We start from the raw sequence: 18,905 nt of genomic DNA, 5'->3' as shown, positions 1-18,905 counted from the left end.
TGCTTCCGTGTACACAGAATGTTTTGCTGAGCAAGAAAAATTCCCTGTATGAAATAATATAGCATACTATTTGTTATTCTGGAAGATATATTGAAATTCTGTGCGCAGAGAAGCAAGTCTGTGCAGATAAAGTAAATGTGTCCCACATCTGAAAAAAAAAAAATTAATTTTTTTAGGCTGCATATTTCATGTAGGAATAGTGTTTTTCTGATCCCCCTTAAGCAACTCGGTGCTCACCATCAGGGCTATGTAACAAGGACTGTTTCATGACGTAGTAAATCTACAGTATAAAATAATAATGTTTGTCCCTGGCCCCGGTGTTAGAACTCTGCTAGCCCTACCCTTAAGTAGGATCCCTGGGGTCCTCAAAAGAACGGAGGACCTTACAAAAATGAAATCTGGTTAAAATTTTCGAGAGTAAGCATGTAAATTTGGCAGGCAGTGCCTCAAAATAAATCACTTCACTTCGCCCATGGGGCCCATGATACTCTTAAGATGGCCCTGCTACCCTTGTGGAGGTCATGGTGCTCACTAAAACCATTGCTCACAAAACCATGGATGCTTGATTTCGCACTCGGGAGATATTTACGGACAACTCAGATTAACACCCTATGATTCAATGATTAGTAATAACATTTTCAGGGCTCTTGTATGGGAGATTTACTTCTGGCGATGGTTATAATCAGTGCTCTTGATTCGTGAATATGTGTCCCAATAGGCTAACAACAACTCACCCGTACACACACCTCGTAACATTCCTTTGAGGAATTTCTAACGAATAGGTACATTCACGTTACATGCGTGCGTATTATGTCTGTGTATGGCACCCCCCCCCCCATAACATATTTATATTGTCAGAATTGACACAAGCTTATTTCGTGTTCTTGCTGGTGCTGCCATCTGCCTTCCATATTTGGTTTGAGCTCCGTAGAATAGCCTCATTTTCATCAAGGGTTCCACGAGAAACTTTACGTTGGAATCCTCCTCGGTCAGAGATCCAGTGCCGTCTTAACGCATGGGCCCTTCGGGGCATCAAAGGCATTGGGGGACTACTGATAAAGAGATTTTGGGGCCACTATGATTTTTGAGAGTAAATATGGAAATTCGTTGACAGGTACTTCGAGCTAAGTAGGAGCCCCAGAACATCACTTTGTCAGGGAACTGCTACTGCTCGTGCTGTTAGGGCGGACCTCTGACCTCTGACTAGAGCCTGTCCTTTCTTTCTTAGTTGGAGGTCTTGATCATGCCATCGCCCAGTTTTTTTTTTATCGAAAATATTCTAATAATAATCGATTCTAAATAATAATCATAATCGTATAACACCGACAATCTTCGAAGAAACTATGAATTTTTGGAGAATTGTTTTAGGCTTTTTATGGTAGTTTTAGCCTCAATAGCTGATGAAACTCGGCTTAAAGCCGTCCTAAAAAAAACCAATAATCTTCTTATTTATCTAAGAGAGTTATTTTAAAGCCAAAAATCTTTCAAAATAACTTTTTCTGAAGATTCAGATAATAGACATTAGACACCATAAATTGTCCAAATAACTACTACTTTCTGCTCGTTCTTACGAACGCGACCCGAAATCTGTTTCATTACGAAAACAAAAATCCTGTTTTCATAGGGATTTTAAACTTAGCGTTGTCCCCCTTTTCTGTATTATTAGCACCGATTACTTTATATAGCTCTAGGGCCATATCATTCGATAATAATAAGAAAGAAAATCCCTAGTTTTTATCAGAAATTAAAAACTATTTTCCCCCTCCTTAAGAGAGTCTGGTATTTATTCCATCATATGTCCTACTTTTTCTGGTAAAATTACTTTCTGTTACCTGCAAAAAAAAAGTATTATCGCGGTAAAGAGGATTTTGACTTTGTTTTCAAGGGCATAACATCCTTAATGCCCCACTATTAATAAAAAATGTTTGTTTTGTAACATCATTTATGATTTTATACTTAGATTATGATTTTATAACCGCTGTGATTGTAATGTATGCTTTTTAATGAATAAATTGCCAGAGGTATCCTGTCCGTGAGGACAATGAGCCGATATTGCCATTTGGCGATGTGGCCTGGGTGTCTTTCGGTTTGACGGTGCAGGTGCGGATCCAAGACGATGTGTCCCCGTCAGGAGGGGCGAATTGTGTTAGTTGGATCGTCCTGTATTTTATAAGATAGGTAAATGTCCCCATATTATTCGGCTCTCGGGAGGGTAATCGTTCCGATCGTCGTCGTCTCCCACCTCTGGATCCGTGCCTGAAAGAAGGCAGAAATTTTCAGCTGCGAATGGAACAGAGGCAAACATCTTCAGCTACGAATGAAGCCTAGGTAGACAGACATCTTCAGCTTTGAACGGGGGTAGATATCTTCACTTTCGAATGAAATGAAGGCATAGATCTTCAGCTGCGAATGGAGCGAAGGCAGACATCCTCAGCCACGGCCCACATCCGGCAGCGGGGGCCTCAAGAGAAAAGGAGGCCTCACAAAAATGGGATCTGGTTGAGATTTTCGAAAACTTGCCTGGTAGGGCCTCAGAAAAATCATTTGGCCTGGGGGCCCATAATATTCTTAAGACGGCCCTGCTCTAGGCTGGTATTTTCGACGGGCCCCTACCATCGAAAATCCCAGCCCTCACCTATTCCTTGTGAGGAATTCACAATGTGAAAAAATGAAAATTGATAGGAATCGTCCCAGGCTCTAGGGCTAGAGTCCTCTTCAGCTGAGAATAAAGTGGACATCTTCAGCTGCCAAAGAAGCTAAGGCAAACATCTTCAGCCATGGCTGCACATTCGGAAGCGGAGCCTCTAGGCTCAAATATTAGGGGAGGGGCTCCTTCATAATGAATTTACAATGTCATAAAATGAAAAGTGATAGAAATTGTCCCAGGCCCCTGGGCTAGAGCCCTCTTCAGCTGCGAATAAAGTGGAAGCAGACATCTTCAGCTGCGAATGAAGTGGATGCAGGTATCTTTAGATTCGAATAGACAGGCGGATTCAGGGTGATGTGTCGGAAGAGCGATGTATTGTGTGTAGGTGCATTAGGTCATTCCGTAGTTTACGGGACAGACAAATTCCCCCCCCCCCCATGTTATTCGGCACTCGGGAGGAGCGATCGGCCTCATCGCTCCCTCTGGATCTGCGATTGATTTCAAGCGTCCTCTTACATTTTAGAACATTCGCGCGTTTGTCCTCCTCAGAGAGAAGAAGGTAAGGTTTACGGAATTATTTTTCTTTTCTTTAGAGGAAATTTTTTTTTCACTCTCACCAGTTTCAGCGGGCCACTAAAGTGCACTTTAAATGCACCACGGATCGCTTAATTCACCTGGAAATGTGCCCCGTGCTGCTTAGGAGATCTGTAAACGCGGCGCAGGACAATTAGGTTATCTGAGAATGTGCCGCGTGTCACCAGAGTGATCTGGGATTGTACCGTGGGCCACTCAAATGATGTGCAACTGCATCGCATGTCATTTAATTGGTAATGTACCACTTAGTTCATTTTTACAAAATTTTGTTTGAAGTCGCGGGAAATATCAGATGACTCCGAGAACCGCAATTTACCCGCGGGGCAAGAGTTGAGCATGTATGGTCAATGCTGATCATCGGAAGAGGAGTACCTATATCACAACTCTGACATATAATCAAACTCAAATCCTTGGATAAAGTTTGAGTACATATTTCAATGCATTTTCGGTATTACTTCTTTCATTAGTTTCTTCTTTCACTAGTTTCATTGTCATTTCTTTCATTAGTTTCGGTATCATTTTTATTTATTTAACCAACATCATTCAAAAATTTCCTTTGTCCGCGATTTCAATTTTGTGTGCGCATGGTACTCAACACCTAGATTGTGCTTACCAACCGTAGACTTATTTGTTTTTTCGGTCGAAAGCACATGATATGGAGTACAATAATGGCTCCCTACATCATCCAGCGGTTCCCCCAGACTAGGATCTTTAGTGGTAACACCAGAAGCCCCTCTACGATGAATTTATAGTATGAAGAAACAAAAATGATAAGAGTCGTCTCGGTTCCCGGCTGTTCATGGGTAAAATCGTGAAAATGAAGATTATTTTTGTCGTGCGACATTTTATCAGTGAATTCAATGCAGTAAAAGCGAAAGAATCTATAGAAATTAGATGAATTGGATAACGTACAACGACGAGCTTTTTCAAAAGGTATACCTTTAAATTGTACAAAATGGGTACTGGAGAAAAGCAAACACCATAGTAGAACACACATCTGTTTTCATCAATATTAAGTTCGCATGAAGAGACTGTCCATTTCAGCACATGTTTTGCAATCATATTAGTTGATATTTCTATAGTGGTCAAAATGACCTCTACCGACGTTCTGGTAGAACTTCATTTTACCACTGAATTAAGAAACCTAGAGCACTTATGTTTCAGGAATTCGATAGCTCTAACAAGATGAGAGAAAAATCGTGAAATTTCAACAACCTGAGATAAACCACTTGTGTGTAATCGAATGTCAAAGTAGCTTTGCAGTTAAAATGACCGCTTTCGTCGTTCTATTATTAGGTACACACATACACACTTCGGAATTAACTTATTCAGTAGTGAATACTCCATGGCGATAGATCAGAGTTGTGCTCGATTTGGAAAATAAAAAGTACATGTGTAAAGCATAAATGAAAATTATATTAAAAAAGAATCATATATTAAAACTACATGGCATTTTACAGGGGGTTTAATGACTTCCAGACGGGATAATGGTAAATAGCAAAGCTGGACAAATCTCCAAATATTTAAGAACGTGGTCACAAATTAAAAATCTAAAATTATTCAAACACCAATTATAGTTTTCCACTTTGTTAGCGTCGGAAAAAAAATTACCAAGTTGCCGGACCGGACGCAGGCGGGGGCCTAGGATAGGGTGGCTAGATCATATGACTGAGAAACCGGGGCATAACGAAAATTCACTGGTAAAAACCGGGCATCTCGAAAAAAATTTCCCAGAAGAAATTATAGGGTCGAATTGTTCAAGGCATTGGATAAAATGATCTCTTGGCCGCTTTCTTTCTCTAAAACCGAGCACAACTCCGGTTCTATCGCCATGGACAAGACGAACAACTACCGAGTGAGTTGTGCTGGAAGTGTGAGCGTGTGTAACTACAGTTGGAGTGTGCATCTAGTGTTTGTCTGAATTTTCAGGGCTGTCATCTACCTATGGGCACTAAAAGCCTGAGCCCTGTATGGTCTAGTTCAGTGTCTTCAACATTTTTCTCCATTTTATACCGCTTAAATTAAGTGAAAATTTTCGACAACCGACATAAATAGGAGAAATAACTTGTGAACTGAAGGAAAAAATATTAGGAGGAAAATTTCTTGATCTTCTGCCTAATTATATTTCGTATTTTTACACTTTGCTAATACAAAGACGAGAAACCGCTTTAAGCTGGAATATCTACTGTCACCTATTTGAAAAAATAAAAACTATCTGTCTTCATTCTCAGAGTAAAATGATTGTTTTAAACCAATGTGCTATACGAAAATGAACATCATGTGGTATAAAACTATATGTATATATTTTTTTTTTCAGCATACTGGTGTGAATTTTATGTGCCAAAGTACCAGTTACTATGCTTTTTGATGTAAAAAAAATAATCTAGTGGCAAACGTCAAAAGATATTAACCGGTATTTTCGCGCATAAAATTTATACCGTCAAACCGAAAGATACCCAGGCCACATCGCCATATGGCAATATCGGCTCATTGTCCACACGGACTGGATACCTCTGGCAATTTATTCATAAAAAATCATACATTACAAAATATACATTACAATCATAACAACTATAAAATCATAATTTAAGTGTAAAATCAATTGCGAGATCACAAATCTACGTATACAATCGGAAAGCAAGCATACAATCCTATATATTCCATATTAAATCTTAATTCGAGTATAAAGTCCTAAATCACATATTGAAATCAATAATAAATCAGATAAAATTCATAATCGATTTCATCCTCAATTTAAATCGTTCGATTTCCATGACATTATACTGGTCTTGTGCTATCAGTCAGTCTTCTTTGTAGTTGATCAGTTTCTTTTTTCTTTGTGAGCGGCGAGGTGGTGCAGTTTGTACTTGTGGTATAGGTTGATAAGGCGTCCGTGGAATCACTTTGTCTTCTATCCATCTAATTATTTTCTTGACTTTATTTATTCTACTTTTGTTTTTAAAAATCTCTCTGATCCAGAGTGTGGCATTTTCAGCAGCGGGCACAGCCATGTGCTTTAGATGTGCAGTTAATGTACATGTTGTCAAGTAATGGATGGGAGTGCCGATTTCACCACAAAGGCAATGATCTGTTCCTCGTTTTTTGAAGCGGTGAAGGTAATTTGGAAACGGTCCGTGATTGGTTGTAAAAAATACAAGTTCTCTGCTCCAATTTTTTGCGTTGTATGAAACTTTTGGTACTATTTTGTGGACACTTCTTCCAGTTTTGGCATCATTCCATCGGGTTTGCCATAGATTGAGTATTTCTTTTCTTGCCTTTTGTTTCGCTATTGATGATGGTAATAATATTTTAATTAAATGTGCGCCACTGATTGTCGCTGCTTTGGCTATTGCGTCTGCTTCTTCGTTCCCCCACTCACCCACGTGCGCTTTGATATAAAATTTATACCGGTATACTGTATGATAGGACCATATAATATATAATTTTTTTTTTGGAAAAATATGTTCTTAAGCAAACTAGAAGAAATCTTTTCTCTCCTTCCATGAATACCATTAGGATATCCTGTTTCGCTGGAAGTGATGTATTCGTTTTCCCGAACAGCCCAGTTGCAATATATGATTCCATTTTGAGCCCAGTGGCAGCATATAAAAGCCCATGATTGCACCATGCTGCTAAATATTAGGGTGACTGCACATTTGCATCATGGCTACCAAAGAAAGGATTGCTGTGAAATTTCACGCATATGTGCAGCAACATCATCGTCGATAGAAAAATTGAGAAAAAACGAAAATGTTCAATTTCTCCCCCCTTTTTTGTATACTATATGCCCGCGTCAGGCATGTGGCCGAAAAAACACATACCCGGCCAAACTTTTTAGATGCCTCGGGCATGTCGGGCGATAGATTCACTCGTTCAGCCTTACTTAACAGTAATCATTTTTTTAAAATAATGCATTATTGAACACACGTTTATCCATAAAACACGTCAACAAACAAACAAATAAATAAATAAATCGAAATATTATCAGATAATACATCAAACAGATTTTCAAATGGACTTCACGTTCCCTGTGGCATCTCCGCGTGACCATATCTCGCCAATTGAACAAGTTCCAAAGAGAATCATGCTTCAATATCTCCACCATCAGCCGACCGAAAAATGATAAAAGTAAATATTAAAAAAAAAAAAAACAACAACAAGAAAAAGAAGATAAAGGAATTCATGTAATCATATTGTCTTCTCGAAAACGAAAATAATAATCGAAAGCAAGAAACACCAAGAGACTTCTTTTTCCATAGAATTTAACCCTTGATTTATCCCGCAAGGCAGAAAACAACATCAGGCGTGACGTAACCCCATTCTTAGCCCGCCAGCCATACATTTTTCTTTTCTTTCTCTCGTCTATCTTTTATATCTATCAATTTTCTTTTCATGATTTTTCAACTCGTTTTTCTACTACTACTACTACTACTTGCTTCCTAATAGCACGAGGCAGCCACACTCTTCAAACGATATACTTACTGCATTTCCTTAGTGAGCAAGTCACGCAGCGGGCCACAGCAGAGAACGAGTTGTCGGATATCTTTGGCGGGTTTTTTTTTTTCTATATTTTTGTTAAGGTGGAAAAAATACTTAAGAAAGAGAAGGGGGAAAAAAATTACTTATATATATTGGTTCGGAAACTTGCTTTCGGTAAAAGAACTTACTCGTCCAGAGAGAGAGAAGTTCGAAAATCCTACTGGAATTCTTCTGAGTAAATATTGATATAGAGAGAGAGGAAGAGAGTTTTGTTTTCTCTCTCTCTCTGGGAGAGGCGTGACCATCAATTTTTTCCCAAGGCCGGCATCGAGTAATGAATTTATTGACTTGGATTTAAAAGTGTTGACGTCGATGAAGATTTATGTCTCGTGATTGGATAGTGTCCAGAAATTTACCGGTCATGGTCGCTCCAGGTGGATATTGATTACGATGTATATTGATGATTCGATCGTCGATGAATTTTTTGGCAGATTGTTGGTGTGAAAAAAAAAATGATGAAAGCTTGCATCTATCTAGTCTGATATCTACAGTTGGAAATATCTAGTCTAATAAGGATTATAAAGTAATATTATTGTGCGTGACTGTGATCAGAAACTGTTATTTTTCCGTGGAAAACATTTAGGAGTAACCGAAAATGCCGAAATATATTTATGCACTTTGGGGAAAAGCTGTTCATTTTGGATTCATTGACACGGAGGTGAGATGACAATTTAGTAATTGATAATTTTAAGCGTATTATTATTCTAATATAAATCGAATTTTAAATCAGATGATATAATGATAGAAATAATTCTGGTTTTCGGTGTTATAAATTTGATGGAATTATATCTCAATTTAATAGTTTTTCTGTGATTTAAATGCATTTAAAAATATTAAAAGAAATTGTAGTATTGATAGAAGAGTTTCGTTTTCTCTTGGGAGAGGCGTCACCATCACTTTGTCCAAAGTCGGCATCGAATAATGAATTTATTGATTTGTATTGGATTTTTGAGTGTTTGTGTCTTGATGTCGATGAAAATTTATGCCTTAGGAATTGGATAATGTCCAAAAATTTGCCAGTCGTCTTATTGGTCGTTCCAGGTGGATATTGGTTACGATTTCTATTGATAACTTAAACGACGAATTTTGTTGCAACTTGATGGTGTAAAAAAAATTGTGAAAGTTTGAATGGCAGAGAGAGTTTCGTTTTTTTCTGAGACGCGTGACCATCACTTTGTTCAAAGCCGGTCTCTAACAATGAATTTATTGACTTGAATAGTGCCCAAAATTTACTGCGGCCGCTCCAGGTGGATATTGGTTTCGATGTCTTTTGATAATTTAATCATCGATGAATTTTGTATGATCTTGGCGCTGTGCCAAAAAAATTGGAAAGCTTGAATTTACTAGTCTCTGGGGTTTATAAAAAATAGTCTATAAAATAATCTTTCTTTTATTCAAACCGAGCACAACTCAAGTCTATCACCATGGGTAATTTACAAAATTTACCAAAATATTTAGTCTAATAAGGATTATAAAAGAATAGTTTTGTGCGTGACTGTGATCGAAAACTGCTGTTTTTCACTGAAAAATATTCGAGAGCGCCCGAAAATGCCCGAAATAATGTATATTCATGCACTTTGTTCTACAGCTGTCCATTTTGGATTCATCAATGTTTTTTCCCTAAATGTTGTAAATTGCACAAATATATCTAAATTTAAAATCAACTTTAAAAAAAAAATTTAGAAACATTTATATTAATTGATAAGAATAATTTTGGTGTCATAAATTAGATGAATTAGATTTCAGTTTCGTAGTTTTTCTCAGTGATTTTCATACATTTACAAGCATTGGAAATCATATTGATAGAGGAAGTTTTGTTTTCTTTTGAAGTGATAATATTTAATTATATCGATGACCTTGACAGTGATCATGTCCAAGGCCTGCATCGAGTAACGAATTCATCGACTTGGATTTGAGTGTTGATATCGATGATTATTTATGTCTTACGATTGAATAATGTACGAAAATTCACCAGCAAGAGTAGCTTTCGGGTTTTAGACATTGATTACTATATCTATCGGCAATTTAACCATAGAGATGAATTTTGTGTCAGCTTGAGGTGACAAAAATAGTGTGAAAACTTGAATTTCTCGTCCCTGTAATTACAGCTGAAAATATCTAGTCAAATAAGGATCATAAAAAAAATATTATTTTGCGTCACTGTGAGTGAAAAATTGCTATTTTTCTATGAAAAAACATTCAAGAGTGACTGAAAATGCCGAAATATATGTATATGTGCTTTGGAGTAGAGTTATATTCATTTTGGATTCATCGACACGGAGGTGATATGACAATTTTACAATTAATAATTATTAATTTCAAATAAAATAGACCTACATTTTCATAGAAATAATTTTGGTGTCTGGATGACATAAATCTGAAAAATTCCATTTCAATTTCGTAATTTTGTTTAGCAGTTTCATACAAATCTTTCATATATCAAATTAATTACGATATAGTTTCGTTTTTTCTGACACGCACGACCATCCCTTTGTCCAAATCGGGCATCGAGTAATGAATGAATTGACATGGATTTAAGTGTTTTGTGTCTTGATGTCGATGAAGATTTTCTCTTATAATCGGAATAGTGTCCAAAAATTAACTGTGGTTTCGGGTGGGGATATTGGATACGATGTGTCTACTGAAAACTAGATCATCAATGAATTTCTTGTGATCTTGATGGTATCAAAAAAGCGAAAGCTTGAATTTTTCTAGTTCAGTAGAAAATATCTAGTCTAATAAGGATTTTAAATAAATTCTTATGAGTGACTGCGATGAAAACTGATGTTTCTCCTGTGAAAAACATTAAAAAGACCAAAGATGCCGAAATATATTTCTGCAATTTGAGGTAAAGCTGTCCATTTTGGATTCATTGACACGGATGTGAGATGACCGTTTTATAACTGACAATTTTAAATGTATTTTTAAGCTAATATATATTGAATTTTAAATGAAATTGAGCTGTGTTATGTGATTGAATTAATTTTTTGTGTCTCCAGATGCCGTTAATCTGATAAATGTCATAATTTTCACAGTGATCTTCCTACGTTCACAAGCATTAAAAAATTTTTAAATAAAATTTATTTTTAAATAAATTTTTTTTACATAAATTTATTAAATACATTTTATTACTATATTATAAGTATTCATGTTTACTCCTTGACCGTCAAACATTTTCATTTTTTTGTATTTTTTATTTCTATAGCTATGTTTCTGATTTTATTATCACTTAGTTATTTGTTTTTTGTAATCGGTAATTTTCTATTAGCAATTTAAAATCTAATAAATTTTGATTTGAAAAAAAAAATTCTAAAAAATTTATTTAAGAAAATAAATAAAATAAAAATATTTAAAATTTTTTACTTAAAATTTATTTAAAATATTTTAAATAGAATTAATGAAATTTTTTAAATGAAATTGAAAAAAAATTAAAGTAATAAAATTTATTTAAAAAATTCAAAAATAAAATCTATTAAAAATTTTCTCAGTAAAATGTATTAATAATTATTTTAAATAAAATGTACTAAATTCTCAAAATTATTGGTACTTATCCTGAATCGATTTTTGTAGTTTCGAAGCAATTAATTTACGACAATTACTCAACCTATCAATAATTGCCTTAGACAAATAATAATCAACTGATTATGGTTTTTATCCCCTTCGACCTCAAAGGCCGAATTGTCTCACGGACTGTAAATAGTATTTTAACGTGACTGACCAAAATTGATGAATGAGACCATTATAACCACGCAATAGAGCACGTCATTATAAATGGTCAAGTGTCGTTTTTAGTGCTGCCTATTTTAAAATCTCTTTCAAAACTAGAGCTTAAATACAATTAGAAACGGTTGGTTCAAGGTTTTTCAAGTAATAAAATCGAGTGAAACAATAGTATCAATTTTAATGCGAGTATTTTAATGGTTTTGTATTGTCATGGGATAGTATTATACGTCAAGAGGCTTTTCTACAATCAAGAATGATGCAATTCAAATTTGCCCATGCCAGTTAGGGTTGCCAAACGCCGATATTTTGAAGATTCCGTCAGTGTCCGTAACGTATTTTTATAAAATAAGCGGAATACCGGATTCCTTAAAGTATCGTTCATACAGTGGAACCCCGATTTAACGAATCTGTTTAATTCGACATTTTTATATCGTTATTGTATGGTAAAAAGCTAAAAATTACAGCCCGTGACTTTTTTTTTGTCCAGATTGACATACCGTGAAACTTTTTGATAAGGAACATCTATGAGATCAGACTTTTGACCTCATTAGAGGTAAATGAATTTTATTCAATTCGACACTGACCAGGACATCTGTCCCTTAAATAGAGGTATCCTTTAAACAGAGGTTTGACCTAAGATCTCATTTTTGGTCCCATTTGGCGGCAAATTTTTTTCGCGTGATTTTTATTTGGACCATGGCAGTGATACAGTAAGTGATTTATTCCTATTGTAGGCCGGGATTACACAATAAAAGTTTTAGAAAAGTTCTTTTATAAAACTTGAAAATGAGCGTAGAATGTAGCCAATAAGCTTATATTGGTTGGTTTTTTTTTTTCTTCAAGTTTTGTAAAAGATTTTTTATCGAATTTTTATAGCGTAATCCCGGCCTTAAGCAACGATTGGCTTCAATAGGTCCCGTTTGGCTGGCTGATTGCCTTTTCTCTCTCTCGAAGCAATACGGCCAGCTGTGGGTGTCGATATTTTGAGTTGAAAATATAGTCATCCTAAAAAATGTAATTTTACATGATAAACATACAATAAAACACATACGTTGCAGTAGGCCGTAAAATTGTTTCCGTGATGGGCCGCAACATGCCTGCAGTAAGTCCATACGCAGAAAACGACGAATTAGGTCGAATTAAAATCCAATTTAATCCACAATAAAACGGCATATTTCTGATGATATCATTCAAGTGATATTTCCCCGAATCGACCAAAATTTCGATCTCATTAAGCGATTCAATATGCAAAACAGATTGCGGGAGTCCATTGACGTTAGTGCGACACATCTGCTCCATCTCAAGAAACATCTGTCCTTATTAAAAAAAAAAAAAAAAAAAACCAAAGAGAAAACTGTACCGACAGCATTCTTGGGAGAAAACTGGCTTATATCTCAATGATTAAGATGTATCTCCCAGTAAGTTGTGCTACTCTCTTAAGAGCTCTTGACAATATCTCTTGTGACAGCGAGAGTATAGCTCATTTTTTTTCTTCTATTTCATCATTTTCAATTTAGCACGTTTACTGTTAACCGAAAGTTCACGCTTCGTAGCGGAATGCGTATCACAGACGTAAGAGATTTGATACGCATCCATAGTCGTACAGAGGAGATTAAGATATGTCTTTCTTTTCAATTCGTGCTCTCGATACTCCACCGGCATTTATACGGTCGATTTCGTTTCACGCAATGACCTTTTTTTCCCCCCAATACATTCGTCGACATATAATGTATTCACACAGACGTAGCTTTCACCCACCATTCTATGGCTGTAATATAGATTCATTTTCTACGTCAATCCAAACTCGATAACTTATTCAATCCAATCATTTCCTAGATGTAGTGATAACGAACGAGCTAGAGAGTTTTGACAACTCTAAATGTGACCGTGAATAATCTCCAGATTTGAATATGATAAGAATATTAATCGGTAAGTTTAACAAATTGGTTAGCACTTTCCTGATAAATATCGTATAATTCCATCTAGATGAATAGTTCTCGTGGAAATTTCCATGAATTTAACTCACAAATCAATCCGAATTGGAGTGAGTGCGGAACCCTGCGGAATGCCTATTTATTCCAATAGACCTTGAGCAACAATAAAATGTTTTTCCTCTTTCGAAATCTTGATGGTAAAGGCCGTTATACGATGGAATATCCACCTACTGTCAGTCCGAGGGGGGTCATTTACTTTCAAACGTAGGAGATGGTAGGTGTGGTATACGTCATTCACGAGATATGACATTCTAACTAGTTATTTCATGCAAATGTAAAAGTAATATGCATTTTTTTTTTTTTATCATGAAGGGGATCAAAATTTGTCTCTTTTTTTTTTTTTATTACGATGACTCTGACAGTTCCATTTGAAGATCGTTAAGATTTCCATCAGGATGTAATTTAAGATTCTTGAAACAGAGCTGGTGAAAGTTGACAGAAGAGAAATGCAACACCATCAAAGAATGTATGAATGGCGAAATTCGAAACACAGAGCAATGTCTTCTATGCATGGGATCTTTAGTTTGAAATCTTAGATCAAGTGGCCGGAAATATAACTTGGTATGTAAGTGTGAGCCGGCATAATGTGATATAGACTAAACTAACCTTTGAGGCATCCATTGATTGGATGAGCATCCAATGTGACGTAGAGGTATTGTTGACCTTGAAAAGAAAGTGTCTGCACGAAATTGTAGAGCGTGTCCAGAAAACTCGCTGCCAGCAATTCATCGCTGGAAAATTCACCGACAACAATTCATCGCCATGCAATTCACCGCTAGGAAAATTCGCTGACGAACAATTCATCGATGGAAAATTCTTCGACTGACAATGCACTGACAACAGTTCGACGTGAGTGAATGAACAAGTGGATGAATGATCGCTCACTTGCTCGCTAGGTCACTCACTAGATCACTTAGTCTATCAAGAGAACCGGAAGACACCCAGGCACTATCACACACACGGGGGGGGGGGGATTTAGCACATTTTCGCAATTCATGAAAATTCGTAATTAATGGGAAATATTTCCAGAATTATTGAAAGAAATAATTTCAGAATTAATAAAAAATTCATATTCAATGAAAAATAAATCACAGAATAAATAAAATTCTCCATTAATATAATGGCCCCCTTTTTTGACTCGGAGCCCTGGGCCCCATTGTGTCTACCCGTTAAAACGACACTTTGTGAATCTAGATACGCACAGTATGACTTGGCCCTTGGGATTCATGGAAATTTTTTATTTCGTCCCACAATATCCGTTAAAGGACGAATATCACTGTTGATCCGGAGATGAAGTTACTCGCTGCTATTACTGCGAAGGCTTCGACAGCTGGCTGATGAGAAGATAAATCCAGAAAAGTGAATTCAAATGCGGAAATCGAACCCACGTTCTCTCGCTTGCCGTGTGCGGATTTATCTTCACACCAGCCAGCTGTCGAAACCTTCGTAGTAATATCGGAGAGGGACATCATCTTCGGATAAGTCGCTTCGGATAATCTCGTGGCAGTGTCAGTAATTGTGACCTATGGCCTGAATTAGGTCTGGCTGTCCATGTACGGCCCCGTTCAGCGCACACGAGCTCTAAAAAAGCGGATTCATTATCTTTGTAATCTAGTGGTTGAGGGCACTCACCCGGGCCAGGGGCATGAGTTTGATTCCCCGCAAGAACACTTGAATTTTCTTTCCTGGATTTATCTTCGCATCATCCAGCTGCCGAAACCACTGTTTGATGTCTACCTGTCCGGTGACGAGCATTATCACGTTGAAAATCCACTTTTCGTCGATAGCCGTTTAGGGGTATAATGGGTTTGGACCATAATCTCGACGATTCCGACAGACCGGAATCCTGACACGACAGAAATTCCAAGGTATTTTTCTGTCATGGTTGGCAGGATATTGTATAGTGCTATATGCTGTAGTGAGTCAGCAACGTCTCTCGGCGCTGTGATTGCACCCGTTATTAGTACCAGCTGCAATCTACTATCAATGCTGATGGCAATCTAAACCACACTGACATTCAAAATTACCAGGTAGATTCGGAAAATATTGCAAAAGTGTCGAGCTGACATCTTTATGGAGCAATAAATTACGTACATAGTTTAGTATTCAATTATGTCTCTCGAATCTGTTATAACGATGATAATCACCCCTCCAGGATTCAGAATTTAGTGACGTTATGGGAATCATACTGATCCTTTCGCCACTGTTGAACGCCACGAAACTCGTCAACGTATCAGTATGGTTTCGATTACCATCAGTGTCTGTCACAAATCTTTTTTTATGAAGCGTATAACGGGTGCAATGACAGAGCACTGACACACTGGTGACATGCTGAAGTCTGTCAGAATGTCTTATTATCAATCTGAGAAGATAGAACACAGCGTTGCTTATCAAGTACCGGACCGTTAACCTATTGGCTATCAAACCCACATCCTACTTATTATGCAGCCGCGCGCGCGTGTGTGTGTATGTTATCATCAACATCTATCCGATTGTCTTCGTTTCGCCTTCGGGTGTCGCCTACGTTCGACAACCACACAGCAGAGACAAGGCAGGCAAGAAACAGGCCTAACCTTTTAATACTTACAACGAATGGGAATAGTGAAGCGAAGAAGGGTGTTCCGATGTATTACTGTAGATAAAGGAACGGTGACTGTGTCTGGAAGGAACCTAACGTTATTTATTCGAACGCCTTCAAATAAGAAAGGATCAGTCACACAGTCACAACACACGCAGGAATTGGTAACCGAATGTCCCAAAACGGAAACCCGTATGTGACTCATCAAGGATTTCACTGTTTCCTACGCCTTCGATGCATATAAATATTACATTTTTTTTTTTAAAACGATGAAGGGCGATTGTTGTTTTGGCTGCTGCGGTTCAAACTCCCTACTAATAAAGCCCATTGTTTCGAAATTTGCGAAATAGAGGCTCGTTGTTGTTGTTGTTATGCGTGTTTTGCTCGAAAGGAAAGAATTCGTCGCGTTATGGAGTTCGATTGTGGATAAAACGTTCTTTGGTTCGAGAGTGGGAGTGGGTATCCAAATTAAGGCCGTGGAGGGTTCATGCCCTTCGCATTCAGTGAAACAAGGTATTCATGCAAATAACTAACGGGGCCTGTTGATTGATTGCTCGGCTACTAGTTTCGAATTTCAGCAGTTGCTTTTCCGCAATATGTGTTGTACTGGTCTCAATAATGTCGCATATTGCTGGTACCTGTAAACATATCTGTAATGCTTAAAAGCAATGTTATAAAGCTAGTACATGAAAACCGCAAAGTGAATGATTTGGAAATGCACTGCGAGTCGCTTTTGTGATCTGAGACAACGCACTAGGCCACTAAAGTATCTATAAATGTGTCTCTTGTCACTAAAGTGATCTATAAATGTGTTCCTTGTCACTAAAGTGATCAATAAATGTGTTCCTTGTCACTAACGTGATCTGTAAATGTGCCGCGTTTCCCTTAAATGGTATGTAAATGTGCCACGGGCAACTTAAGCTGGTTAAAATGTGCCGTGGGTCACTTGAATGATCTAAAAATGTACCGCGGGTCGCATAAGTAATCTGGTTATGGGCTGCTTAGTTCACAAAATTTGATTTGAGAACACGGGCTACATCAGGGGACACTCCAAATTTCATCCGTGGGCGTGTGGGCATGCGTGCTGGGTTGAGCATGTATGGTGGGTTGAACCTGCATGTTGTATCACACACAGTTACACTTCCGGCACAACTCACTAGGTAGTAAATCGCCCATAGACGGCGATAGACCTGAGTTGTGCTCGAAAGCTGTATAGAGTTATTGATGTGTCGTGCAAATGTGAAAAGGAAAACGATCTCCATTATTTGAAATGCGAAAGTTTGCTTGAAGGTGCAAGCAATTTCAAAAACGAATCAACCGCGTAACTGGAGGAAACACTGTCATCTCACATGGCACAGATGCTTCTCAAGAAACTGTCTTTTAACCTTAATTCCGTTCGAAAGACAAAAATGGCTTTTGAATAGCGACTATTACGCAAGAAAGCATTGTAAGTTCCAGCGTAAAGACTCAACGATAGTTTAATTTCATCCCATTAAGGACGGACTCGCAATGAAACAAGCAGTCACTTGATATAATTCGTAGCTGTATTAATTGACGTGTCTTCGTGGACCGGATGCTCCGGCCGGTATGAACTTTGCTTTTTTGCCATGACGTGTCCTTGCCATTACGGTGTCATTGCCGCTCTTTCGCACCAAGGCCGTGTCATTCTAGAATGTAAACGGGAATACTCACGCGTAAAACAAACCACTCGAGTAGAATGGCAGAGCCGGTAAATTGTTTCGCAATATCGGGGATCGATTGTTTTAAGACCGTGGAGCGGAAAACGCCTTCGTTCGGATGACGAATGTTTTGTTTGGTATTGCTTCATCATACTGTTCTTTTGTTTTTAACGTTATCCGTCATGCATTGGGTATGATCATCCTTAAGAATGAATACGTTCATGGTATTTTCACCTGAATACGTCGTTATCGCCTGACGATATACTGGGTGCATTCGCAAAAAGTTGCGAGATGAAATTCTTCAAACGATCATATCTTAGGACGTCGTACCTAACGCACGTCAAAAGCAATGATATCGTCAAATGCACATGGCAAAGGTGCACCCAATATGATATCATTCCGATTTCAATATCTCTTCCCGTCTGGGCACCAAGCCCGCGCCCCGATTCGTAACAAATTGTTTTCCACTATATCTCGAGTAGTTCACAAAACAAAAATAAATACAAATACAAGACCACAACAAGCAAAATGCCCAACGAGGTTGGCTGAGAAAAAGTTTCCCATAACAAATATGTGTCATATACTTCAAAATTACAGCAACCCTAATAAAAAGGTAATTATAAAAACTAGAAACAGTTATATATATATACATTAGTATCGTTTGTTAGCTATTCCAAAGACAATGCCGACGATAATGACATACTTTACACATAAAGGCACGAAAACGTATTCACTTAAGGGGCCATTCAAGTATTTGGTAAGCAAATTTTTAGCCATTGTTGACCCCCCTCCCCACCGTGGCAGCAAAATTTCGTCATTAGCTCTGCCCCTCCGAATCCTAACACATATTGGTGGGATCAGAAACGTACGCGGGAGGGGGGCATAGGGGGGGGGCGGTTCTTGCGCCTCCCCCAGAAGAGAAAAAATATTTTTAGTGTAAAAATTTTTAAAAAAAAATTGAATTTCCTAAAGAAAATACCTTTATATGTGTAATTATAGTCGATTTCTGTTAATTTCAATGCTATTTCAAAGGTAAGAACACAAAATTTCTCTTTAAGAAATTCATTACGACCCACCCTTTAAGCCATATATGGTAAACCCTTGACCCGCGGACCAAATGTGGCCCTGAAGGTTATGTGATGTGGCATGCC

At 37.5% G+C, this 18,905-nt stretch overlaps 1 protein-coding gene across 2 annotated transcripts in view; it reads left to right on the top strand.

Moving 5' to 3' along the window:
- The first annotated feature begins 7,715 nt into the window (after positions 1-7,715).
- LOC149068727 (rhotekin-2-like) overlaps positions 7,716-18,905 on the top strand; it is a 96,657-nt gene continuing 85,467 nt past the window's right edge. The window contains exon 1 of one of the 2 annotated variants that reach the window (XM_089250399.1): positions 7,716-8,438. In XM_089250399.1, the coding sequence (XP_089106525.1) occupies positions 8,376-8,438 (63 nt within the window). In that variant the 5' untranslated portion in view covers positions 7,716-8,375. The remainder of the gene's footprint in view (positions 8,439-18,905) is intronic. The other variant, XM_089250395.1, reaches the window with a different exon arrangement.

This window comes from Pholcus phalangioides, unplaced genomic scaffold (genome assembly GCF_987345545.1).
Source record: "Pholcus phalangioides strain wild (caught in Gottingen) unplaced genomic scaffold, Ppha-v1.0 ptg000024l_1, whole genome shotgun sequence".
Lineage (NCBI taxonomy): Eukaryota > Metazoa > Arthropoda > Arachnida > Araneae > Pholcidae > Pholcus > Pholcus phalangioides.
Note: the sequence above shows the minus strand (reverse complement) of the source record. Positions and strands in the feature narration are given on the sequence as shown.